At 44.5% G+C, this 25,794-nt stretch overlaps 1 protein-coding gene and 24 non-coding genes across 25 annotated transcripts in view; 2 read left to right on the top strand and 23 right to left on the bottom strand.

Moving 5' to 3' along the window:
- ninl (ninein-like) overlaps positions 1 to 25,794 on the top strand; it is an 87,019-nt gene that overhangs the window by 28,295 nt on the left and 32,930 nt on the right. The window contains exons 6-11 of the mRNA XM_085799108.1: positions 17,267 to 17,413; positions 19,143 to 19,328; positions 20,072 to 20,208; positions 21,687 to 21,827; positions 23,507 to 23,681; positions 25,184 to 25,294. Coding sequence (XP_085655234.1) covers positions 17,267 to 17,413; positions 19,143 to 19,328; positions 20,072 to 20,208; positions 21,687 to 21,827; positions 23,507 to 23,681; positions 25,184 to 25,294 — 897 coding nt within the window. The remainder of the gene's footprint in view (positions 1 to 17,266; positions 17,414 to 19,142; positions 19,329 to 20,071; positions 20,209 to 21,686; positions 21,828 to 23,506; positions 23,682 to 25,183; positions 25,295 to 25,794) is intronic.
- On the bottom strand, positions 238 to 311 carry trnat-ugu (transfer RNA threonine (anticodon UGU)). The gene has a single exon. It is a non-coding gene; the product is annotated as a tRNA-Thr (tRNA).
- Positions 727 to 800, bottom strand: trnat-ugu (transfer RNA threonine (anticodon UGU)). The gene has a single exon. It is a non-coding gene; the product is annotated as a tRNA-Thr (tRNA).
- On the bottom strand, positions 1,028 to 1,101 carry trnat-agu (transfer RNA threonine (anticodon AGU)). The gene has a single exon. It is a non-coding gene; the product is annotated as a tRNA-Thr (tRNA).
- Positions 1,529 to 1,602, bottom strand: trnat-agu (transfer RNA threonine (anticodon AGU)). Its single transcript has one exon. It is a non-coding gene; the product is annotated as a tRNA-Thr (tRNA).
- On the bottom strand, positions 1,966 to 2,039 carry trnat-ugu (transfer RNA threonine (anticodon UGU)). The gene has a single exon. It is a non-coding gene; the product is annotated as a tRNA-Thr (tRNA).
- On the bottom strand, positions 2,268 to 2,341 carry trnat-agu (transfer RNA threonine (anticodon AGU)). Its single transcript has one exon. It is a non-coding gene; the product is annotated as a tRNA-Thr (tRNA).
- trnat-ugu (transfer RNA threonine (anticodon UGU)) lies at positions 2,699 to 2,772 on the top strand. Its single transcript has one exon. It is a non-coding gene; the product is annotated as a tRNA-Thr (tRNA).
- trnat-agu (transfer RNA threonine (anticodon AGU)) lies at positions 3,646 to 3,719 on the bottom strand. Its single transcript has one exon. It is a non-coding gene; the product is annotated as a tRNA-Thr (tRNA).
- trnat-agu (transfer RNA threonine (anticodon AGU)) lies at positions 3,960 to 4,033 on the bottom strand. The gene has a single exon. It is a non-coding gene; the product is annotated as a tRNA-Thr (tRNA).
- On the bottom strand, positions 4,398 to 4,471 carry trnat-agu (transfer RNA threonine (anticodon AGU)). Its single transcript has one exon. It is a non-coding gene; the product is annotated as a tRNA-Thr (tRNA).
- On the bottom strand, positions 5,045 to 5,118 carry trnat-agu (transfer RNA threonine (anticodon AGU)). The gene has a single exon. It is a non-coding gene; the product is annotated as a tRNA-Thr (tRNA).
- On the bottom strand, positions 5,505 to 5,578 carry trnat-ugu (transfer RNA threonine (anticodon UGU)). The gene has a single exon. It is a non-coding gene; the product is annotated as a tRNA-Thr (tRNA).
- On the bottom strand, positions 6,243 to 6,316 carry trnat-agu (transfer RNA threonine (anticodon AGU)). The gene has a single exon. It is a non-coding gene; the product is annotated as a tRNA-Thr (tRNA).
- On the bottom strand, positions 6,587 to 6,660 carry trnat-agu (transfer RNA threonine (anticodon AGU)). Its single transcript has one exon. It is a non-coding gene; the product is annotated as a tRNA-Thr (tRNA).
- Positions 6,987 to 7,060, bottom strand: trnat-agu (transfer RNA threonine (anticodon AGU)). The gene has a single exon. It is a non-coding gene; the product is annotated as a tRNA-Thr (tRNA).
- trnat-agu (transfer RNA threonine (anticodon AGU)) lies at positions 7,192 to 7,265 on the bottom strand. Its single transcript has one exon. It is a non-coding gene; the product is annotated as a tRNA-Thr (tRNA).
- On the bottom strand, positions 7,596 to 7,669 carry trnat-agu (transfer RNA threonine (anticodon AGU)). Its single transcript has one exon. It is a non-coding gene; the product is annotated as a tRNA-Thr (tRNA).
- trnat-agu (transfer RNA threonine (anticodon AGU)) lies at positions 8,016 to 8,089 on the bottom strand. Its single transcript has one exon. It is a non-coding gene; the product is annotated as a tRNA-Thr (tRNA).
- On the bottom strand, positions 8,246 to 8,319 carry trnat-agu (transfer RNA threonine (anticodon AGU)). The gene has a single exon. It is a non-coding gene; the product is annotated as a tRNA-Thr (tRNA).
- On the bottom strand, positions 8,536 to 8,608 carry trnat-cgu (transfer RNA threonine (anticodon CGU)). Its single transcript has one exon. It is a non-coding gene; the product is annotated as a tRNA-Thr (tRNA).
- Positions 13,052 to 13,125, bottom strand: trnat-agu (transfer RNA threonine (anticodon AGU)). Its single transcript has one exon. It is a non-coding gene; the product is annotated as a tRNA-Thr (tRNA).
- On the bottom strand, positions 13,806 to 13,879 carry trnat-ugu (transfer RNA threonine (anticodon UGU)). Its single transcript has one exon. It is a non-coding gene; the product is annotated as a tRNA-Thr (tRNA).
- trnat-agu (transfer RNA threonine (anticodon AGU)) lies at positions 14,667 to 14,740 on the bottom strand. The gene has a single exon. It is a non-coding gene; the product is annotated as a tRNA-Thr (tRNA).
- Positions 15,479 to 15,552, bottom strand: trnat-ugu (transfer RNA threonine (anticodon UGU)). The gene has a single exon. It is a non-coding gene; the product is annotated as a tRNA-Thr (tRNA).

Genomic DNA, 25,794 nt, shown 5'->3' with positions numbered 1-25,794 from the left:
GTGTGGAGTTTTTTTGGGATCATCTTACTCAGGCTTAATTAATGAGATGATACCGAAAGTTTTGAGAAGACTGAACGTACACTACAAATTGGTTAAGGACTTACGAACACCGGGCATTCTTTTGTTTTTGATATATGTCTGAACAGTGACATCTTTTATAAGGAGTCACTGATTGAGTCAAGTTCAGTACCTCAAAGACAACACAATGCTTGAACTTTCAAGCTTCTTCTGTCAAACAGGCACTGCTGGGATTTGAACCCAGGATCTTCTGTTTACAAGACAGATGCTTTAACCAGCTAAGCCACAGCGCCTTGTTTGCATATGATTTGTCCCATGTTTTTGGACTAAAGCTACATGCTATTGTACCTGAAAGTATCAGCTTCAAGGTTTCTCTCACTTGGAAGAGGGAAGAGCCTCAATGCATTGAGTATATGTCTACATTTAGTTGGAGTTTTTACGTTAATAAGTCTTTTTTGCTGCTGTTGCTTGCTGCTGTTGACATCGATCTTGACTAAGCCCAGACTGTTGGCCTCTTCATCCAGATAATGTCAACATCCAGTGGTTTGACTTTCAGACACACCTGTACCCACTATGGCTTACCAAGGTGCCCACCGTCAGGAATGATATGCGTTAAAGATCGTCTAGTCTACGCACTCTTGATAAATGAGGGGCCTTTGACAGGTAATGACAAGGGGGAACAACTTTTAAAGAAGGTGTACAACATCAAGGCACTGCTGGGATTTGAACCCAGGATCTTCTGTTTACAAGACAGATGCTTTAACCAGCTAAGCCACAGCGCCTTATCAAATTCATATTCTGCCAATATGAAGAACCCCGTTTATCAAGGCATCCACCACATACATCCATTGCCGTTTTCCAATGCATGGTACAGCTCAGGTGGAAAGTACCTGATACCTTTTTCAGGTCTGGTCATTTGTACAGAGGAGTCTAGAAACTTGGAAAAGTGATGCGAAGGAGCACATATAATGTTCTTTTGGAATAACACCTTCTAAAACATGTGAGAATTAGGCACTGCTGGGATTTGAACCCAGGATCTCCTGTTTACTAGACAGGCGCTTTGACCAACTAAGCCACAGCGCCACAGGTCAATACACACTAAAGGGCCTGTTAGACTGCAGGAACTTCAGGGTCCCTGAAGGATGATCTCCTGGGACTTTTATGGGGACTAAACAAGTCCCTGTCTCAGGGTAGGTACTCAGATCGGCCCCCCGAAAAACTCCCAGGTGGGGCTTGAGGCTTTCTCTGTGCTGATTGACAAGATTTGCAAAAAAAACAACTGCAGCACAATGACTGCCTGATCAAAACTGTTGGACAATGATCACGCCACATCAGGTGTCTGGTGAGTCCTGCTGCAGTAGAGTCACAGCAGCCGAGTGAAAAGACGTTTCTTGTAAAGTTCCTACCCGTCCCACAGTGGAAATTTCGGCTACTATCTTAACTTACAGTAAAGATCAGCTTTGAGGTTTCAATCAACTGAAAGAGGGACATCGTCAACACCTCTGTGTGAAGGCACTGCTGGGATTTGAACCCAGGATCTCCTGTTTACTAGACAGGCGCTTTGACCAACTAAGCCACAGCGCCACAGAGCACAAGAAACACTGTTTAACCTTTTCCACTGCATGGTGCCAACTCAACACAATATACTTGCCTTTTTGTTTTTCCGCTGGGACTAGTATGTGGAAAGTAACTAGTACTTCTTCCTCCACCAAGAGAGCTGAGATGATACTGAAAGTTTCAAGAAAACACAGCAGAAGATTCACTACAAACGGAAGATGGACATTCAGCCATTAACGGGCACTGTTGGTACTTCCTGTTTCCATCAGGAGCAACATTTGTCATGATACTGATTGAATTGAGTGCATACTATATTCTTTTGTCAGAAGTCTCCGTTCAAGTTCATAGCCTCCATCAAATACAATGCATTTCAATCTTTCTCCTTCAAATAGGCACTGCTGGGATTTGAACCCAGGATCTTCTGTTTACAAGACAGATGCTTTAACCAGCTAAGCCACAGCGCCCTGTCAAATTCATAATCTGCGACTATGAAGAACCCCGTTTATCAAGGCATCCACCACATACATCCATTGCCATTTTCCGATGCATGGTAACGACTCAGGTGGAAAGTACCTGATACCTTTTTCAGGTCTGGTCATTTGTACAGAGGAGTCTAGAAACTTGGAAAAGTGATGCGAAGGAGCACATACAATGTTCTTTTGGAATAACACCTTCTAAAACATGTGAGAAGTAGGCACTGCTGGGATTTGAACCCAGGATCTCCTGTTTACTAGACAGGCGCTTTGACCAACTAAGCCACAGCGCCACAGGCCAATGTACACGAAAGGGCCTTTTAGACTGCAGGAACTTCGGGGTAATTTTATGCGGCCAGGGTCGTTGGTGCGTGTCTCCACTGCAGGAACCTCCCCTGAAGGATGATCTCCTGGGACTTTTATGGGGACTAAACAAGTCCCTGTCTCAGTGTAGGTACTCAGATCGGCCCCGAAAAACTCCCAGGTGGGGCTTGAGGCTTTCTCTGTGCTGATTGACAAGATGTAGACATATACTCAATGCATTGAGGCTCCTCCCTCTTCCAAGTGAGAGAAACCTTGGAGCTGATACTTTCAGGTACAATAGCATGTAGCTTTAGTCCAAAAATATGGGACAAATCAGCTCCTCACAAGGCGCTGTGGCTTAGCTGGTTAAAGCATCTGTCTTGTAAACAGAAGATCCTGGGTTCAAATCCCAGCAGTGCCTGTTTGATAGAAGAAGCTTGAAAGTTCAAGCATTGTGTTGTCTTTGAGGTACTGAACCCTGTTCAGACATATATCAAAAACAAAAGAATGCCCGGTGTTCGTAAGTCCTTAACCAATTTGTAGTGTACGTTCAGTCTTCTCAAAACTTTCGGTATCATCTCATTAATTAAGCCTGAGTAAGATGATCCAAAAAAAAAACTCCACACTATGGCTTTGTTGGTTTAAATACCTGTCTAATAATAATAATAATAATAATAATACATTTAATTTAGAGGCGCCTTTCATGACACCCAAGGTCACCTTACAGAGCATAAAATCGCTAGTAATCAGAAGCTGCTGGGACCCATGGTCTCCGCTCAAAGCTGTGGTGGCGGTAATCCCAAGAAAGTAACACGTATTATCCACAACTTTTGTGATTAGAGTTGACTTGGCAATTCATCGGTGGTCCTGGTGCTACATCAACCAGGCGCTGTGGCTTAGTTGGTCAAAGCGCCTGTCTCGTGTATGTATGCTCATTAGCTTAGAACTGTAGTCGGAGAATGCCACCCTACAAGCCCCTGGAGGGTTTTTTGGCATTTCCCCTTCACATTGTTTCGGATTTTATATGTTATATCTTTTTTAACTTTGATATGTGAAAATAAATAAACAAACAAACAAACAATGACTGCCCGATGATCAAAACTGTTGGACAATGATCACGTGTCCGGTAAGTCCTGCTGCAGTAGAGACACAGCAGCCGAGTGAAAGGACGGTTATTGTAAAGTTCCTACCCGTCCCACAGTGGAAATTTCGGCTACTATCTTAACTTACAGTAAAGATCAGCTTTGAGGTTTCAATCAACTGAAAGAGGGACATCGTCAACACCTCTGTGTGAAGGCACTGCTGGGATTTGAACCCAGGATCTCCTGTTTACTAGACAGGCGCTTTAACCAACTAAGCCACAGCGCCACAGCAATTGCCATTTCCTTTCATAATTCAGTCCAGAGTCATGTTTTTGGACACGGTCAAAGGCACACAAATGCACACGTTTCCACCATAAGACTCAAGAACCAAAATGTAGTTTCTGGGTAGAAAAGTTCCCCCAAAAACGGCCCTGGAAATGTGGCTACTGTCTTAACTTAAACATCAGTCTCAAGGTTTCTATATACTGAAAGAGGGACACATCCATATGGTAACACATCAGTGTGAAGGCACTGCTGGGATTTGAACCCAGGATCTCCTGTTTACTAGACAGGCGCTTTGACCAACTAAGCCACAGCACCACAGAGCACCTGAAAAACCGTTTTCCCTTTTCCACTGCATGGTGCCAACTCAACACAATATACTTGCCTTTTTTGTTTTTCCGCTGGGACTAGTATGTGGAAAGTAACTAGTACTTCTTCATCCACCAAGAGAGCTGAGATGATACCGAAAGTTTCAAGAAAACACAACAGAAGATTCGCTACAAACGGAGGAAGGACATTCAGCCATTAACGGGCACTGTTGGTACTTAATGTTTCCATCAGGAGCAACATTTGTCATGATACTGATTGAATTGAGTGCATACTACATTCTTTTGTCAGAAGTGTCAGATCAAGTTCATAGCCTCCATCAAAGACAATGCATTTCAATCTTTCTCCGTCAAATAGGCACTGCTGGGATTTGAACCCAGGATCTCCTGTTTACTAGACAGGCGCTTTAACCAACTAAGCCACAGCGCCACAGACTGATGGAAACTAAAATTAATTTAAAGGGATAGTTCAACATTTTGGCAAATTGGCCCATTGCCATAATCGCTATAGTCATAGCAGTAGGTTCGTTACCTTTAATTGTAGGTGTAAGCTATTTTCAGTACGGCGGAGCGCAGCAGCAGGCTGCTCAGAGCTACGCTATGGAGGCTAACGGAATTTCTTGGTTTCCCTCATTAAACTCATCAAATTCAACATCCCAAAACTCCACAGCGCTTTTGTAGACAAGTTGTGACCTGCACAACCACCACGCTATGAGATAATGACGGAACAATACGAAACGGAGCCGTTTTCGAGGTAAATACAGGGTAAATACGGAGACTGCTTGCTGAAAAACTGTCCCTGAACGCAACGCGCATCAGCGGTTTTGTATGTATTTACCGTAGCGGCCGAGTGAAAGGACAGTTCCTGTAAAGTTCTCAACCCTCTCTCTTTACCAGTAACTCCCACAGTGGAAATGCAGCTACAGATTTAACTTAAGCATCAACGTCAAGTTTTCTATCAACTGAAAGAGGGACACATCCATATGTTAACACATCAGTGTGAAGGCACTGCTGGGATTTGAACCCAGGATCTCCTGTTTACTAGACAGGCGCTTTAACCAACTAAGCCACAGCGCCACAGGGAATGTCATTTTCTTTCATGATTTAGTGTTGATTGATGATGATTTAGTGTTGATTGATGAACATTTCCTAGTTTCCTGGTTTTGCTGACGCTGCCCGGCGAGTCATGAGAATAACGGCACTTATATAATCTCCGTTTATGTTCGGGACTACGACGCTATCTGATCGTCTTCCAACCTCCAACTTTCATTCTTGATCAATGAAAACATTCTTGGCAAATGTTTTCGCTTTCGTACGTCTTGCTCCGGTCCAAGAATTTCACCGTGCGCGTGGAGGCTCATGGGAAATGTAGTGAAAACACTTTGCTTTCCAAAACTGCTCGTTATCCCTTTAAAGGAGCTTCAATCTCCACCACTATAAGGATTCACATCAGTGATGACTGAAGGTGCTGCTGGGAGTTGAACCCAGGATCTTCTGTTTACAAGACAGATGCTTTAACCAGCTAAGCCACAGCACCTACAGCTGCTGCTGCTTCCCAACGTCTTTTGTGTTTTTCCGCTGGGACTAGTATGTGGAAAGTAACTGGTACTTCTTTCATTTCATTTCTTTATTTATTGAATTGGGACAGTGCACATTCATCAACACTGACACATTAAGCATCAGTGTAAATGTGCCGGACTTAGCACAACTGCTAAATTTCAGCCGCAGTCCCAAGGCAGGTTTCTAAAAAACATAACACAGAAGACTTTAAAACCTTGTGATGACAAGACATAGAGTGGACAATTACAAGACAGAGCACATTTTCTTCCTCCACCAAGGCTCCAAGAGAGCTGAGATGATACCGAAAGTTTCAAGAAAACACAGCAGAAGATTTGCTACAAACGGGGGAAGGACATTCAGGAACCCAGGATCTCCTGTTTACTAGACAGGCACTTTAACCAACTAAGCCACAGCGCCACAGGGAATGTCATTTTCTTTCATGATTCAGTCCAGTCCCATGTTTTTGGACTAAAGCTACATGCTATTTAACCTTAAAGTATCAGCTTCAAGAGGCGCATTTCCAGCACAGAGTAAATCTCAAGCCCCACCGGGACTTCTTCAGGGCCGATCTGAGTACCTACCCCCAGGCAGGGACTCCGTTCGGCCCCGTAAATGGCCCTGGTTTTGTGGTTTTCACACAAAGGCACTGCTGGGATTCGAACCCAGGATCTCCTGTTTACTAGACAGGCGCTTTAACCAACTAAGCCACAGCTCCACAGTCAGAGGGAAACTAAAATTAATCTAATTTTTTTTAAATTAAAGCCCGTGTGGGGCTTAAGGTTTACACTGTGTGCCGTATACTGCCGGAAAAACAACAACAAGATTTGCAAACTGATCACAGCGGCCGAGTGAAAGGACAGTTCCTGTAAAGTTCTCAACCCTCTCTCTCTACCAGTAACTCCCACAGTGGAAAGGCAGCTACAGACTTAACTTCAGCATCAACTTCAAGTTTTCTATCAATTGAAAGAGTGTCACACCGGTATGAAGGCACTGCTGGGATTTGAACCCAGGATCTCCTGTTTACTAGACAGGCGCTTTGACCAGCTAAGCCACAGCACCACGGAGCACCAGAAACACTGTTTTCCCTTTTCCACTGCATGGTGCCAACTCAACACAATATACTTGCCTTTTTTGTTTTTCTGCTGGGACTAGTATGTGGAAAGTAACTAGTACTTCTTCCTCCACCAAGAGAGCTGAGATGATACTGAAAGTTTCAAGAAAACACAGCAGAAGATTCACTACAAACGGAGGAAGGACATTCAGCCATTAACAGGCACAGTTACTATGCATACTTGCATAGGCTACTATATTCTTTTGTCAGAAGTGTCAGATCAAGTTCATAGCCTCCATCAAAGATAATGCATTTCAATCTTTCTCCGTCAAATAGGCACTGCTGGGATTTGAACCCAGGATCTCCTGTTTACTAGACAGGCACTTTAACCAACTAAGCCACAGCGCCACGGCAATTGACATTTCCTTTCATAAATCAGTCCAGAGTCATGTTTTTGGACTAAAGCTACATGCTATTTAACCTTAAAGTGTCAGCTTCAAGGTTTTCCATGTCAACATTTTTGTGGTGTTTTGACATAAAGGCACTGCTGGGATTTGAACCCAGGATCTCCTGTTTACTAGACAGGCGCTTTAACCAACTAAGCCACAGCGCCACAGTCAGTAGTCGATTTTCCAGTGACATGAAAGGAAACACCTGAACAGACGAGTGAGAAACAGGAAGAGAGTCGCTTGTCACTTGTCCAACAGGAGATGAGATGAGTATCAGTTCAAACCAGTTGAACAGCTGTGGAGCAGTCCCATGTTTTTGGACTAAAGCTACATGCTATTTAACCTTAAAGTATCAGCTTCAAGAGGTGTATTTCCAGCACAGAGTAAATCTCAAGCCCCGCCGGGACTTCTTCAGGGCCGATCTGAGTACCTACCCCCAGGGAGGGACTCTGTTCTGCCCCGTAAATGGCCCTGGTTTTGTGGTTTTCACAACAAGGCACTGCTGGGATTTGAACCCAGGATCTCCTGTTTACTAGACAGGCGCTTTAACCAACTAAGCCACAGCACCATAGAGGATCTGAAACACTGTTTTCCTTTTCCCACTGCATGGTGCCGACTCAACACAATATACTTGCCTTTTTTGTTTTGTGGAAAGTAACGGGTACTTCTTTATCCACCAAGAGAGCTGAGATGATACAGAAAGATTCAAGAAAACACAACAGAAGATTCGCTACAAACTGGGGAAGGAATTTCAGCCATTAACAGGCACTGTTGGTACTTTTGAGTCCATATTGTTTTCCTGTCTGGACAACAACATGTTAACATCTTTTGTAAGAAGTGACTGATGTAGTTGAGCTCATAGCCTCCATCAAAGAGAACACATTTCAGGCACTATCTATCTTTCTCCGTCAAATAGGCACTGCTGGGATTTGAACCCAGGATCTCCGGTTTACTAGACAGGCACTTTAACCAACTAAGCCACAGCGCCACAGTAATTGCCATTTCCTTTCATAAATCAGTCCAGAGTCATGTTTTTGGACTAAAGCTACATGCTATTTAACCTTAAAGTGTCGGCTTCAAGGTTTTTCTAACTTAACAGATGGAGAAGCTTCCATGTCAACATTTTTGTGGTGTTTTGACATAAAGGCACTGCTGGGATTTGAACCCAGGATCTCCTGTTTACTAGACAGGCGCTTTAACCAACTAAGCCACAGCGCCACAGTTAGTAGTTGATTTTCCAGTGACATGAAAGGAAACACCTGAACAGACGAGTAAGAAACAGGAAGAGAGTCACTTGTCCCACAGGAGATGAGTATCAGTTCAAACCAGTTGAACAGCTGTGAAGCAGCATGACAGATGTGTTCAGAGAGGTGGAGAAGTAACGACCAAGAGCTTTGCATGTTGCTCATCAAGCCAATAAGTAGTCAGGTTGCTAGGCACTGCTGGGATTTGAACCCAGGATCCCCTGTTTACGAGACAGGTGCTTTAACCTCTAAGCCACAGCGCCACATGAGGAAGCATCAGCTTCCATCAATGATCCACGGCTGCATCATCAAAACCATCGCGTTCACTTTGGGTTTTATATTGAGCAGAATTGTAGATGGTAGCCTACCTGTTAGTTCCTCTACTTTCACCAATACTCCATATGAGCTGAGGTGATAAAATCACTGTAGAACATTATGACCCTTTTCTTCTACTCGGCTCGACTCGACTCCGTTTAGGTCATTTTCCATTAAAGCTGAGTACTTCATAGTTACACCCCGTCCTGACATACAGTAGTTGTGTTTCCATCCACCTTTTTTTATTCGCATTTTTAAAAATTGCGAATAAATACTTGGATGGAAACGCCAGAAATTCGGAAAAAGGCAGTAAATGTGCATAAAAGTTTTGACGCTTTGGGAGGTGGATTTGTCAGCGTATCGATTAAAGGAAAATGCGACTTTTTGTTATGGAAACAGATTATGTGAATTGAGCCAGAGTTTGTGGGTGAAGCTGCTGGACTTCACCCAGCGACGCCCCGGTGTCCCAGCTCTCCTCTCTGCACCGCAACACAAACGCGCTCCGTAACCCATAATCTTTTGTTTATGACGGTTAAGACGACACAATCACACGCCATAACATCGTTATGTAACGTTTTCTACCGCTCCATTTATTGATTTCCGCCGGCTTTGTTGTCAACAGATGCACATGGAGGAGAGGAGCGTAACCAAAACAGACTGTCACAGTTCCTACTGTCTCTCTGTGTAAATATCTCGTGTTACAACATGAAAACCTGCAGCTTATATTCAAGTGCAGCCTAGATGTAGCTACAGTATTTTCTTGTAAATGTAGCTGGTGCGGCTTATGCAGGTGCGTCTATAGTCCGGAAAGTACGTAAATTGTCCATGATGTTGAGTGTCAGCAAAACACTAATGAATGGAAACGGTCATAAATTCGCTTTGCTTTTTGCGTATTTTCACAAAATCCGCTTTTAAATTCGATACGACTTGGATGGAAACCCAGCTAGTGATGCGACCGCGATGCGAGCAAGGAAAAGTGATTAGAATGCGTTACTTCCTGACGTGCCGCGAGCGACATCGTGCCGTCCAGCGATGTCGCTCAACCCTGAAATTATCGCTCGCTCTGTCTCTATCTGGACGACATTTCGCAGCGATGTCCCGCCCCTAAACACTTCTTATTGGTTGATAAGTCCACGCTGCTTCCTGTTGACAAGCTAGTTATCAGAGCGAGGAGAATACGAGAGGAAAAAACACTCAAAGATGTGAGAAACAGTAACCAGGAAATGCCAGGAATCTCAGAATAGCGCCGCAAGTTTGTGTAGCTACGTCCCTCGATAATTTGATTGGTTTGGATTCTGAACCAATAGAATATACTCGCGACAAAATCGTCACGCTGCATATCAGGACACCTTCGCGCGAGTTTTTGTTGCCGCTTCGCTTGCTGCTCGCTGCATGTCAGGACGAGGTGTAACTCCTCAACGTTGTAGCACGGCTGCTGCAGTTGGTGAAAGAACAACAAAGCTGCTTTTCAACTGAAATTAGCGGGTTGACGCAAGTTTTTTAAACGTAGGTCAACCTGCTAACAATCAGCATATGGCTCCTTTCCCATTGAGTTGGGTCTAATTGATTGAGTGCGAGCAAAGCGTCTTGTATGAGTCGCAACTGGGACGATGTCACTGAAAGGGATAGTTCACCCAAAATTGAAATGTCACTCATTATCTCCTCCCCCTCATGTGGACTAAGCATACCTGTCAAGTATCCCGTTTTGGCCGGGAAAGTCCCGTATTTTACCCCTCTTTCCCGCCGTCCTCCCGTATTAGTATTTTCCCGTAAATCTCCCGTATTTTAACCCGCGTTGTTAAAAAATAATAATACCCCGGGCCAGTCCCGGCGGCACCCCGGACTGGACGCTGCTATTTCATTTGGGTTTTGTTTTTTACCTCGGAGTGGCCAACTCTCTATTAATCCTATCTTGGTTAGCGACGATGCGCGTGCTCGTCGTCACTATGTGCGAGCACACAGCCCAAAGCCTACATCACCGCGGCACTGACTGAGGTCCTGCTCATCAAGCTTGTAACGGGTCGACCACGGTTGTTGAAAAAAAAAAAAAAAAAAAACTCGTATTTTCGCGCGGCTCGAACCAGCGCGTCCACACCGGTCGAGTTGTGTCGTCCATGCTCACTTAACCCAAAAGAACAGCTAGGCAGCCCAGTCCAGAGAGGGACAGAGAGGGACAGCAGAGTAACAGGTGTGTGTGTCTGTGTCTGTAGCCTACCTGCTGTAAAAGACAGGGTCATTCTATAATCATAGAAGGCTGAAAATCCCTGGACATATCTGCTCAAATTATTCAGCAGTATAAAGCTAAAGCATGTGTGGCCTTCTGTCATAGATATCTGACAGTAGCTCCAGCTATCAAAATACAGATGAGAATAGGGCAGAAGTTGTGGAAGAAGACAGTGTGGCCTGAAAGAGCTTCATGGTGAAGCAGAGGAAAGGGCCTTGAAAGGCTGGTCCAGGCCAAAAGATTTTAAAAAAATGAGTTTTGTTTTTGCCCACCAGCCACAGCTCCACACTAAACCAGTTCTGAGTTCACTTTAATACACTTAAGCCATTCTTGCAGTTACAATGATAGGAACCTCAGTCAGTACTGAGTCTGCTTTAAAAGAAAAAAAAAACTGAAGCAATGTTGTCTTTTCCCTCTGTTTCTCCTCAGAGTAGCTACACCAGAATGCCTCATTTATGTGTTAGAAAAAAACCCCAAAAAAACATTATTGTTGTTGTGAGTGACTATTGGGGTCAGGCACACCTGGATTAATCAGTTTGTCCAATAATGGCAGACGGGCTGGCTGAAGATCAGGAAGTAGTGCAGCTGTGCATAAAGCCAGTGATTTTAGCTTTCTTGTCTTAAAATGTAAGGGATACTGGAGCTTGGTTGGGGTGGCAGCACTGTTCGCGGCGGGTGCCGGAAAATTTCCCTTATTTTCAAATCCAAAACTTGACAGGTATGGGACTAAGGGCTGGGAGAAGTGTCAGAGTCCTCCGTGGCTTCTCTGAGTTACAGGGGGTCTCGGCGTAGCAGTGCATGTCCATATGACGGTTACAAATGGATACCAACTGTCTTCGTCAGAGCCGGTTCAGACCTCCATGGGGCCCTAGGCAAAATTCTGCTAAGGGGCCCTCCTAACTGAACCCCAAAAATTTTCAACAGTCGCACCTGACACCCAGTGCTTCCACGCATCCCCCCTTTAAACGTATTGCAGTGTTGGCCTAACTAAGAATAAATTCAGAACAAATCAAATCAAACTAAATGTAACAATCATCAACATGTTAATGTTTTAAAAAAACTCACTATTAAATAAATCTCTAGATAAAGCGACTATTAATTCAGCTCCATCAAATTGGCTGCACTTGTTTTACTTTCACTTCAAATGTAGGTAATTATGTTTATTATTATTTATTATATAATTATTATTATTTTTAGCACCATTGTCATAATATTTCACAAGTTTTGTTTGATTCTGCATCTAAATTTGCATGTAGGCTATCCAAGCAAACAAAATTCAATCTTAGTCAATATTTATCCATTGCTTTCCATTTTGTATGTAGATGTAACTACACTACAACTAAAATTATAGAAGCCAGCAAGACGCACACGGAGACCGGGGTTCACCCAGGGCCCACCGCCCTGTTAATGCAGGTCAAACACGGACTAGTCCCTCCCTCCCTCCCACTCTCTCACCCTGAGAGGAGAGTTACCTGACTGCTGTTCCCACAGGTCATTGTCAGCTGTTTCTTCCCCCTAATTCCCCGAGGGATAACTCCGCTTTATCGTGGCGTGCTAAACGCTGTCTTGCTAGGCTGTACTGGGAATCCGGTAGGCTACACGTGCGCGACGGACGGTCACGTCGTCAGTTTTTTTTTTTTTTTAACGGGGCCTCTGCTATTTTGCGGGGCCCTACGCAACGTGCGTAGTGTGCGTATTGGGTGAACCGGTACTGGTCTTCGTAACAAAAAGACACACCAAGCTTCGAGAAGCTTCTGCTACAAAACAAGCTTGAAACATAGACTTATTTAATTTTTTTCGGGACAATTTTGCATTTCGGGGCTTCAATACAAGAGGGACATTACAGACGAGCAGCATGGAGGTATTTGGATGTTTTTTGGTGTGTCTTTTTGTTACGAAGACAGTTGGTATCCATTTGCAACCGTTATATGGACATGCACTGCTACGCCGAGACCCCCTGTAACTCAGAGAAGCCACGGAGGACTCTGAAACTTCTCCCAGCCCTTAGTCCACATGAGGGGGAGGAGATAATGAGGGAAATTTCAAATCTATCCCTTTAAATTAGCGGGTTGACCCGGGTCTGATGTTCCCACTGCAAGCCGATTGGAGCTCCTACCCCTGTGGTTACCGTCTTAACTTAAACATTTTCCAGTTTTCTTTGTCAAATAGGCACTGCTGGGATTTGAACCCAGGATCTCCTGTTTACTAGACAGGCGCTTTAACCAACTAAGCCACAGCGCCACAGGGAACGGCAGTTTCTTTCATGATTTAGTTCAGTCCCATGCTTTTAGAAAGCCGATCGGAGCTGAGCCGATTAAAACCTGCATCGATTGTGGAGTTGTTTGACGCGGGTCGACGCGGGTCGGTCAGAAGCCGATTGTTACAGATCATTGGTCGCTGTTGCCGTTGTGTTTTTGAAAATAGCGGGTTTGATTCTTGTGTTGGACGTCGCGCTCACGTCTCTTCCACTGATGAAACTCTGGCCAATCAGTGGCCGGCAGTCGGTTGAGGTCAGGTTTTAGTATCGGCTCGGCTCAACCCAACAGAGTTTGTATTTGGTTGTAAAATAGTCTCATATTAATGTGGATGAATCTACGTTACCACTTGTTAATGGGTCCATTTAGATACATATATCGTTTTGTCTTAATCGTTATTTTGATATTATTATTTAGTGGTCGACTCGTCCAGCATTTCCTAGTTTCAGTTTCCTGGACGCTGCCACCGGATCGCTAGTTGGCATCGTTTATGGTCGGAACTACGACGGTATCTGATCGTCTTCCAACTTTAACCAACTTTCATTCTTGATCAATGAAAACATGGTAAATGTTTTCGCTTTCGTCCGTCTTTCCAAAACTCCTGGTTGTCCCTTTAAAGGAGCTTCAAACTCCACGACTATGAGGCTTCACATCAGTGACAACTGAAGGCGCTGCTGGGAGTTGAACCCAGGATCTTCTGTTTACAAGACAGATGCTTTAACCAGCTAAGCCACAGCACCTACAGCTGCTGCTGCTTCCCAAGGCCTTTCCCATGATTAGAACTGACCCTATCAAACTCTTAAAGGGATAGTTCACCCAAAATTGAAATTTACAGGGGGTCTCGGCGTAGCAGTGCATGTCCATATGACGGTTGCAAATGGACACCAACTGTCTTCGTAACAAAAAGACACACCAAAAAACATCCAAATACCTCCATGCTGCTCGTATGTAATGTCCCTCTTGTATTGAAGCCCCGAAATGCAAAATTGTCCCGAAATTTTTTTAATAAGTCTATATTTCAAGCTTGTTTGTAGCAGAAGCTCCTCTTCCCGGTTCATCCAAATTTGGACGAACTGGGAAGAGGAGCTTCTGCTACAAAACAAGCTTGAAATATAGACTTATTAAATTTTTTTCAGAACAATTTCTCATGTCGGGGCTTCAATACAAGAGGGACATTACATACGAGCAGCATGGAGGTATTTGGATGTTTTTTGGTGTGTCTTTTTGTTACGAAGACAGTTGGTATCCATTTGCAACCGTTATATGGACATGCACTGCTACGCCGAGACCCCCTGTAACTCAGAGAAGCCACGGAGGACTCTGAAACTTCTCCCAGCCCTTAGTCCACATGAGGGGGAGGAGATAATGAGTTAGGAAATTTCAATTTTGGGTGAACCATCCCTTAAGTTAGCGAGTTGAACCGGGTCTGATGTTCCCACTGCAAGCCCATTGGAGCTCTTACCCCTCCGACACTGGAGATGTGGCTACCGACTTAACTTAAACACTTTCTAGTTTTCTCTGTCCAATAGGCACTGCTGGGATTTGAACCCAGGATCTCCTGTTTACTAGACAGGCGCTTTAACCAACTAAGCCACAGCGCCATGGTGGATGTCAGTTTCTTTCATGATTTAGTTCAGTCCCATGCTTTTAGAAAGCCGATCGGAGCTGAGCAGATTAAAACCTGCATCGATTGTGGAGTTGTTTGACATGGGTCGACGTGGGTCGGTCAGAAGCCGATTGTTACAGATCATTGGTCGCTGTTGCCGTTGTGTTTTTGAAAATAGCGGGTTTGATTCTTGTGTTGGACGTCGCGCTCACGTCTCTTCCACTGATGAAACTCTGGCCAATCAGTGGCCGGCAGTCGGCTGAGGTCACGTTTTAGTATCGGCTCAGCTCAACCCAACAGAGTTTGTATTTGGTTCTAAAAGAGTCTCATATTAATGTGGATGAATCTACGTTACCACTTGTTAATGGGTCCATTTAGATACATATATCGTTTTGTCTCTATCGTTATTTTGATATTATTTAGTGGTCGACTCGTCCAGCATTTCCTAGTTTCAGTTTCCTGGACGCTGCCACCGGATCGCTAGTTGGCATCGTTTATAGTCGGATGGTATCTGATCGTCTTCCAACCTCCGACTTTCACTCTTGATCAATGAAAACATTCTTGGCAAATGTTTTCGCTTTCGTCCGTCTTGTGCCGGTCCAAGAATTTCACCGTGCGCGTGGAGGCTCATGGGAAATGTAGTGAAAACACTTCGCTTCCTGAAACTCCTGGTTGTCCCTTTAAAGGAGCTTCAAACTCCACGACTATGAGGCTTCACATCAGTGACGACTGAAGGTGCTGCTGGGAGTTGAACCCAGGATCTTCTGTTTACAAGACAGATGCTTTAACCAGCTAAGCCACAGCACCTGAAAGCTGCTGCTGCTTCCCAAGACCTTTCCAACGATTAGAACTCTATCAAACTCTTAAAACTTCTCTCCATGTACTTGACTTTTTGGTTTTCTATTGACTATCCACCACTTTATTTTCCCATGATCCATTGCGTCACACCACAACGGAAGTGGGTTTTAGTAGCATTCTAGTGAGCGGCTAACTGGTAGCGTTAGCGGCTAACTGGTAGCATTAGCCACCAGTGTAGGTACCAAATGTGGGGGCTCCGGGCTGCCAAAACCGTTGTGACTAATCCAATGTTTGTTAAGTCTATAAAATGAATTACTGAACAAACATTACTATTTCTGTGTGCACGTTTTTGTAATTAGTCATGGTTATCGTAGTTGTTAGCTTTGCTGCTGCTGACAGCTAACAGCAGCAGCTAACTAACACCAGGACGTCAGCTGTTAAAACCCTCCCGTTGTGGGACACGACATGAAACTACTCCAGTTAGCTCAGTCATGTTGGAACTAGGATATCCGCTGGAGAAAAATTTTTTTTCATGGGCTGTTTATTGAGTTATTTAAGACACTGCTAACGGCTAACAGCTAACGGTTAGCCCAGCTAACATTACTCTAAAATGTAATGAATGGAGTGTCATGGCAACACCCAGCGTCGTTCTCCGGAAAGTGGTGGATAGGAACTGGTAGTTTATTTTGGAAGCACCTCCACCAAGGTTGAGGCAATAACACCAATAAAACACAAGACGTGGATGACAGCTTATGGATCAAGCAGGTTCTGTAACAGTCAGGTAGTGATGGGATTCAGACCCACGATCTCCTGTTTACTAGACAGGCGGTTGAACCCACTAAGCCACAGCGCCACAGCACACACAGGTTTGCAGCTTCCTCAGGTGGGAAGCTTTAGAGGTGATGTTAACCATAGATATATATAAGGAGACTAGATGACTCACCCACCTGCTGCTGCCCAATGACAAAGCGTAGCCAGTACGGCGGCCATCTTGGTAAGGGCAACTCTCTCCCTCAGAGCATTAAGCCTCTGCTGCATGTTCTGCTATAATGACCACAACTTGCTCAGTTTTTGTCCGATTTTAAAATGGTTTGATTTTTATGAAGATAGATAGATAGATAGATAGATAGATAGATAGATAGATAGATAGATAGATAGATAGATAGATAAGCTTTATTTCGGTGTCACTCCACAACACACAATAAAAATCCAGAGACAATATAAAAAATACAGTAGCCTATTGATTACAAAATTACCCGTTCCCCCTTGACAAAATTAAAAGTGTTGGGGACCACTCAAAAAGAGAGTTGTGAGACACCAACTAATAAAAACATGAATAGAAACGCACATTATGGTACCATACAAAAACGTCTGAACGTCTATGCAGTTATGATGCAGCATACTTAGAATCACGGATCATTTTAATCATGTTTTTTTTTTTGTAAAAGTAACATTATAGTGACATTATGCAAATAGTTAAAGTAATAGCTACATACTGATTTATTTTTCACAGAGTTATGAATGGTTTGTTTAGTGATGATGACTGGATCACCATCTACTGCACTGTAACTGCAGCCAGAGTCAGAGACAGTTGCCCGTTCAAATATGGCCGACTGTGACCTACGCCTGCGTGTAGTCCGATCCACCCCCTTGACGTTAACGGTGTGCGTCTCCTTATCGTTTTGACCTTTGACCTTCGACCTCTGACCTCTGACCTCTGCAGGAGCTGGAGCTGCTGCTCAGGAAGTTGGACGCCGACCTGGACGGCCGAGTCAGCATCAGGGACTTCCAGAAGGTTCTCTGTGGCTCCGCCCCCGTCTGCTGCTCCACGCCGGTCCGAGCTGCAGACCTGCACAGGACGCCACACAAGGTGACACACACACACACACACACACACACACACACACACACACACACACACACACACACACACACACACGCATGCACGCACGCACGCACGCACGCACGCACGCACACATTTCACAAATGAGAGACTTCCCCAGAGAGTTTGTCTGATTTTCTGAGTACAAAAAAGTTTTTGACAGCACTCACTATAAGTTTAACACTTTTTAATTCATAAACCTGCACAGCAGCAAGAAAACGGACGCGTTTCGGCAGTCAGCCGTCCTCAGCGTTGGTTTTTCTTTTAATTAAAAAGTGTTAAACTTATAGTGAGTGCTGTCAAAAACTTTTTTGTACTCTGTTGATTTTGTGGACTGGCACCCGGTTTATTTTTCTTATACGTGGAGTTGAGCACGCCGAGTCTGCTGATTACCTGATTTTCTGAGTAGCCCCTGAATGCAGCATCACCAGAGCTCCAATTAGCAGTGTGAGCTGCAGCTGGGCAGCAGCAGTCCCACCAGCTGCTGCAGGTTGTAGCTGCTGAGACACACAGACACACACAGACAGACAGGTAGACGTCGTCATGTCCTGCACCTCAGGTCTGATGTCCGGCTGCGGCCTGTTGACGTGGGTGAGGACGGACAGGAGGAGGACGTACGGCGCCGCGTTCTGCTACACACAGGTGTTTAACTCCACCTGCTGCACTGCTGAAGGTCTGGACTGGACCAGAAGGTCTGGACCAGAGGGTCTGGACCAGAGGGTCTGGACCAGAGGGTCTGTGTCGATGGGTCTGGACCAGAGGGTCTGTGTCGATGGGTCTGGACCAGAGGGTCTGTGTCGATGGGTCTGGACTGGAGGTTTCTGGATGCAACCGCCACTCCAACATCCCACCAGTCCGACATCGGCCTCTAGTTGTCTAAATGGCAACACTTTCTATCAAATGCAGAACCATTTTCGATCAAACGTCCCGTCATTCCAACAGTTCTTGCCTCCTATGGTCGGAATGACGGCATTTTTTTCTTTTTTTAAAGGGGACATATTATGCAAAACTCACTTTTTCATAGCTTTAGTATAATGTGTATTTGCCTCCTCGCCCCTTAAACGTCAGTTTTGACGACTACGTCAACATTTTGTAAACTGTGTGAAGACACTTCGCTTTAACAAAACTCCTGGTTGTCCCTTTAAGATTAGTAGAAAGAGCAGGTAGAGGCTAGACAGGCCAGATAGATAGAGAGAGAGAGTCCAGATCAGTAGAGAGAGTCACCTGTTGAGTAACGCACATCTCCTTATGTTGAGCCTTGTCAGAATGGTGGGACGTTGGCATGTCGGAATAGCGGTATGTCGGAGCGGTGGGATATCGGAATGACAGCATGTAACCCAGAGGGTCTGGACCAGAGGGTCTGGACCAGAGGGTCTGGACCAGAGGGTCTGGTCTGGGGGGTCTGGACCAGAGGGTCTGGTCTGGGGGGTCTGGGGGGTCTGAGTTGGTCTGGGGGGTCTGGGCCTCCTGACTGGGTGGAAACAGACTAATCCAGATTAGAGGTCACCACGTTAGTCAGGCGTCTGAGGAATCTGGATTTAAACTGTAGAAACCTGAGTGAGGACCAGTCACCAGACCTCAGCTCCAGTTCTGTTTCAACCTGGACACACACACACACACACACACACACACACACACACAGACACACACACACACACAGACACACACACACACACCTTTACCTGGACTAACACCTGGTCTGTGGTCGTCCATGCAGACTCAGTCCCTGATCGAGGAGCGCTCGGAGCGCTCGGCTCGCTCCGCCTCGCCGTCGCTGCTGACGGCCACGGTGGGCCAACGGGTCCTCAGTCGCCTTGACGACGGGTCGGGATGCACCAGCCCGGAGCGCGTCATCGGCCTCTGGACCGAGGAGGGAATCAGGAACAGCCGGGACATCCTGCAGGTCGGTACGGACCGGGACCAGAGAACTGGTTGTGTTCAGTAGACATTTAAATGTGCGTTTGTATTGTTTCCTGTGCTGGTTTTTGTTTCTTCAGTGTCTTTGAAACCGGTGGTTCTGAAACTTTTTTTTACATCAAGGACCCCCACCTTGACACAAAATAGACCAGAAATATACATATTTGTTCTGAGACTGAATAACGTTACTTTCAAACTGGTGTGCATTTTTTTTGAAAAATGTTCGCAAAATTTCTGGGGAAAAGTGTTAAAATTTCTCCCCCCCCCCAAAAAAAAAAAACAAAAAAAAGTTTTAAAAAATTCTAGGAAAAAAATTTAAAATTTCTCAAAAGTTTCTCTGCTAAGATTTATATATAAAAATTCTACAAAAAAGTAATACATTTTTTACAAAAAGAATTTCAACAAAACAGTTTTTAAAAAAAAAACAAAAAAAAACGTAGTAAAAGTTAGAAAAAAGTGGTAAAATTTCTAGGAAAAAATGGTAAAATGTATCAAAAAGAAGTTTAAAAATTCGAGAAGCAAACTGGGATCAGAATAATGTATACATGATGTTAAGTAGTAGAGGTCCATTACATCTGGGGTGCATTAAGAAAAGAGGAGAATTAAAGCCTATTTCTAATGTAGTCCATGAGGAGGAGGAGCTGTATGATTTCTGTATTAATTTTTCCAATTAAGAAGGATCAGTTTCTCCCTCACTCTAACCTTTGCCCCCCCTCCCCTCCTCCCCAGACTCTGGACTTCCCCCTAGAGGAGCGGCTCAGCCTGGTCGACCTGACTCTGGCGCTGGACAACGAGCTGCTGGTCGGAGGCAACGGCATCCACCAGGCGGCGCTCATCTCCTACAAGACGGAGATCCAGCACCTGCAGTAGGTCTCAGTCCTGGTTCTGGACCCGGTTCTGGTCTCAGGTCTCAGTCCTGGTTCTGGTTCTGGTCTCAGTCCTGGTTCTGGTTCTGGTCATCAGCACCATGTGATCCGTGTGTTATTGATCCGTGTGTTATTGATCAAAGTGAAACTCTCTCTGTGTCGATCAAAGAACAGTCAGTGGTCACCGGGATCACACTGGTTGTCATGGTGACGCAGGTGCAGCCAGGTATTGATGAGGTAATGGACCACTTGCACAACGTAGTGTGACGTACTTCCCCTTTAAGAAGTTACGGTCCGCTCCCTTCCAGGGGCCATCGTTACCATAACGCTGCTGTATTTAGACTTTACACCTAACTCTCTCACTCTACATTCATAGTTATGTTCATAAACATTACGGTGTTTTTATTTTTATTTTTTAAATAGAAGCCGAGCAGCTAACTAGCCGCTAACAGCTCATTACGCTAACGGCTAGTTAGTTATATTAAAAAGTTATTTAAAAATTATTATTATTTAAAAAATAAAAAACACCATAATGTTTATGATGAGTGCAACCAACTCTATGGAGTTTAGAAGGACTTTTTTAAGCCTCTCTTTGCTCCTCATATCTTAATTCTCCGTGACTTTTCGCTAGGCGAGTGGCTAACGGCAGAATGCGATCAATGATTAAATGATAAAAAATGCTTCAACTACTATACAGGTAATACTCAGAAAATTAGAATATCGTGAAAAAGTTCATTCATTTAAGTAATTCAACTTAAAAGGTGAAATGAATATATTATTTAGACTCATAACAGGCATTGCAAGATATTTCAAGCTTTTATTTGTTAGAATTTTGATTATTATGGTTTACAGCATATGAAAACCCCAAAATCAGAGTCTCAAAAAATTAGAATATCGTGAAAAAGTTCAATGTTGTAGCTCAAATTGTCACAGCCTCGTCAGCCAATTAATCCAAAACACCTGCAAAGGGTTCCTGAGCCTTTAAAAGCTCTCTGTCTGGTTCAGTACAGTTCACAATCATGGGGAAGTGAATGAACTTTTTCACGATATTCTAATTTTCTGAGTATTACCTGTATATAAAAATACAAACTGCAGTGACTATACTAGTAACAACATGTACAAACATAACTATGAATGCAGAATGAGAGAGTTAGGTGTAAAGTCTAAATACAGCAGCGCTATGGTAAAGATGGCCGCCGGAAGTGAGCGGACCGTAACTTCTTAAAGGGGAAGTACGTCACACTACGTTGTGCAGGTGGTCCACTGATGAGGTCATTGATGAGACTGACCAGGAGCTAACGGCTCCCCCTGCTGGACGCTGTAGAGCTCTGAGGTCACATGGTTATTGATGATCAGCTGATTATTGATCACACTGTTTTCTTTCTGCACTGTCAATATACAACTCTTTTCTTCACCTCCTCCTTCCTCCTCCTCCTCCTCCTTCCTCCTCTTCCTCCTCCCCCCCCCCCCCCCTCCAGACTGGTTCTGGATCAGACCTCCAGAGAGAGGGACAAGGTGAAAGTGGACCTGGATCAGGCCGACCAGAGGAACCTCCAGCTGGTCCGAGAGGTCGACGATCGCCATGCCAACATGGAGACGCTCAACCAGAGCAGGATCAGGTGTGTGTCTGTGTGTGTGTGTGTGTGTCATAGATATATATACTGACTAGATGGCGCCTTCTGCTTCTCAGCGTACGTCAACACGGCGGCCATCTTGGTGAGGGGTTTCTGACCATAGACATATAAACGTCTGACCAGCAGTCAGACCAGTCAGACCCTGTAGAACACATTTCACTGTATTTATGCATGTGTGTGTGTGTCTGAGTATCTAACTGTATGTTTAATACATCATAAATATGTCTGACATTTACAGCGGGGAAAATAAGTATTGAACACGTCAACATTTTTCTCAGAAAATATATTTCTAATAGAGCTATTGACATGAAATTTTCACCAGATGTCGGCATCAACCCAAGTAATGCACACATACAAAGAAATCCAAACATTAATGGCCATGGCCTCCATGTCTTGCATGGTGTGGTGCATGGAGGCCATGGCGGTTGAGTGCATTACTTATTGTTTTCTCTGAAACAACTGTACCTGCTGATCCCAGGTCTGTCTGAAGCTCTCCACCAGTGTCCTGGACTGTTAGGGAACCCTTCTGATTATTGTTTTGACTCTTCTGTCTGAAATCTTTGGTTGCGTAGGTCTTTAGACGGCTCTTAGACAGCTCTTTGCTATTACCCATCATGCAATACTTCTTGTCTGACACCTTGGTGGTGAGAAACCTTTTTAAAAGGCATCAATCAGGACTAAACCAGCAGATATTACTTTGCACTGATAGGAGACAGGATGACAAACTCCAGCTGCTTTCTTGTCTTTCCATACCTTTTTGCCCCTCCTTTTCTTCATGTGTTCAATACTTATTCCCTGTGTCATTTCACTTTATTACACATGACTTCATTTATGGACATTAATGTTTGGATTTCTTTGTATGTGTGCATTACTTGGGTTGATGCCGACATCTGGTGAAAATGTCATGTCAATAGCTCTATTAGAAATATATTTTCTGAGAAAAATGTTGACGTGTTCAATACTTATTTTCCCCGCTGTATAATAAACCAAACGGCTTGAAAATCTGTTGAACATTCGGTGAGTTATGGTGATGTTAATGGTTGATAGACCTCTAGTGCAGGAAGTAGACACGGCTTCCCCCTGACCAAGATGGCCGCCACGTTGACGTATTCCCCTCAGTAGAGCTGCCTGGGAACGCAGCATCTAGTCAGTGTATCCACCTTTTTCCGAACATCAGAAACGTAGCCTGTTTTGCCGGTTTTGCTCTTCCGGTGGAATTTTATGTTTACGTTTCCATGGTTTCAGTAGTCACGGTAAATGCATGGATTTCTTTTTTTCAATGAAAATCTGTAAAATGCATGAATCATCACAGCAGCTTTTAACAGTGGATATCACACAGACTGACATCATCCGTGTTAAATAAAAGCCAGCGTTAATAGATCCATGCGTTACATTACCGTAACTATGACAACGACTGAAAACCATGGAAACGTAAAGGTACAATTCCACCAAACCGTCAAAACCAGAAGCCGGGTTTGACCATAGATGAGGTTCGGAAACTTGTGGATACATCTATGGTGTGTGTGTCAGCGTGGTGCTGAGAGCTGCTCTGTGATTGGCCGCTGTGTGATTGGCTGCTGTGTGATTGGCTGCTCTGCTCTGTGATTGGCTGCTCTGCTCTGTGATTGGCCGCTGTGTGATTGCTGCTCTGTGATTGGCTGCAGGGAGCTGGAGCAGGAGTTCCGTGATAGGCTGACGGCGCTGCGCAGCCAGTCGGAGCAGGAGAACGAGGCGCTGCTGCAGCAGGTGGAGCGGGAGCGCGACGCGCTGCAGGAAGAGCTGCAGCTGCTCCGAGCTCAGGAGGCGGAGCTTCACTCAGAGCTCTGCTCCATCACACAGGTCTGTACGCAGCACACACACACACACACACACACACACACACACACACACACGGTTCAGCTGGAGACACACTACGCCACTTTCTGCCCCAATTTTACCCACGATTCACAGTCAGCTCTAGTCTAGTCGTTTTTTCTTTTTAAAGGGTAACTACCGTTTTTTACAAGTGGTTGTGATGAAATGAGCTCCAGCCGAGAGGCGCGTATATCCGTATAATGGAGTCTACAGGGCAGCAGAATGCAGCCTCTAAATAACACATTATCTGCAGAGAAACTCCTTCATTTCACCAAGATTTAGTTCTGATAGGCTAGTGCTATTCCCCTCTGAGTCCGGGGTTAGCTGTTATCAACATCCGGGGTCTGTAGGTTGACCTACTGACCTCTGACCTGGATGATGTCATCTCTGAGCGCAGCGTGGCTATTATGATAATAATCATTCTGCTTCGGCATTCGGGTCCATTTTTATCTCAACTAGCCGGAGCTTTAGCTTTCCAAGAATATTTGTCTTGTTTCTTGTCAAAATGTCTCATTTCTGGTCAAAACTAATCTCTTTCCACTTAAAATAAGACTCATCACCTAAAAATGTATTTGTTCATAAATAATTTTCACTTGTTTCAAACAAATTTTCACTTGAAATTAGTAGAAAAATCTGCCAGTGAAGCAAGTTTTTTGTGCTTGTAATAAGGAAGAAAAACTTGCTCCACTATCAGATGATTTCAAGTGAAAATCTGCTTGAAAGAAGTAAAAAAGTGTCTAAAAACAAGCTGCTTTTTAATGTGATGAGTCTTATTTTAAGTATAATGAGATATGTTTGGACTAGAAATAAGACAAATATTCTTGGTAAGATATTGAGTTTTTGCAGTGTGTGGAAGCTGAACTTCATCCAGCTGCTCATTTTGTTCTGACAAGTCAGAAACACGTAGAAACGAACCGTAGCATTAGCGGTAGCAACAAGCCGCCTGGCGCTCAGAGATGACATCATCCAGGTCAGAGGTCAGTAGGTCAACCTACAGACCCCGGATGTTGATAACAGCTAACCCCGGACTCAGAGGGGAATAGCACTAGCCTATCAGAACTAAATCTTGGTGAAATGAAGGAGTTTCTCTGCAGATAATGTGTTATTTAGAGGCTGCATTCTGCTGCCCTGTAGACTCACATTATACGGATATACGCGCCTCTCGGCTGGAGCTCATTTCATCACAACCACTTGGAATGACACCAAAGTTATCTGGGGGAGGAGATGATCGGATTTTATGATAGAAATAAGGTCCAGGTTGTAAAAAACGGAAATTATCCTTTAAGTGTGTGATCCCTAGTCGTCATAGCAACCAGCTGAAGCCGCCAGTCGGTTAGTGGGAACTCATAGAAAAGGAAAAATCGCGCAGTGTGTCTCCAGCTTTAGGATGAGTGATTAGTGATTCTCTCTCCTCCTCGTTGTTGTTGTTGTTGTTGTTGTTGTTGTTGTTGTTTATGTTTGTTGTTCTTGTTGCCGTGGTGATGCAGGAGAACCGGCGTGTGGAGGAGGAGCTTGTTGCCGTGAAGATGAAACTGACCGAAGCTGAAAACTCGGTCAACAAACTGCAGAGAGACATGGACACACTGCTGCAGGACAAGGTACACACACACACACACACACACACACACACACACACACACACACACACACAGCGGTGACCCCCCCCTCCCTCTCCCTCTCCAGCCTCTAAACTCTGATGTGATTGGTCAAAAAGACTTTTCACGGATGCGAAAAACGCATTAAATGGAACCTGTTCCGAAAACTTTTATGACGGACGAAAGTTTGACATGATCGACACAACATGAGGTCGAATTTATTTTTTGACGTGCGGCAAATTCGGACGAAAAAAAACGGACCCAGTGTGCAAAGACCTTAAGACCAGGGGTGTCAAACACGCGGCCCGTGGGCCAGAACCGGCCCTGCAGACGGTCCAATCCGGCCCTCAGGATGAATTTGTCAAGTGTGGAAATTTGAAATTGCACATATAGACTAGATGGGATGTACCCAAAAAGTGAAAGTAAGGAGCATTTATGGGTACAAGTCGGGAACCGGCCTACTTTACATATTTCAAGGCTGCTGAATCCAAAAAAACTGGTAC

Source organism: Trachurus japonicus, chromosome 15 (assembly GCF_045865225.1).
Source record: "Trachurus japonicus isolate A0001 chromosome 15, Traja_1.0".
NCBI lineage: Eukaryota > Metazoa > Chordata > Actinopteri > Carangiformes > Carangidae > Trachurus > Trachurus japonicus.
This window is presented reverse-complemented; position numbering and strand designations above follow the sequence as displayed.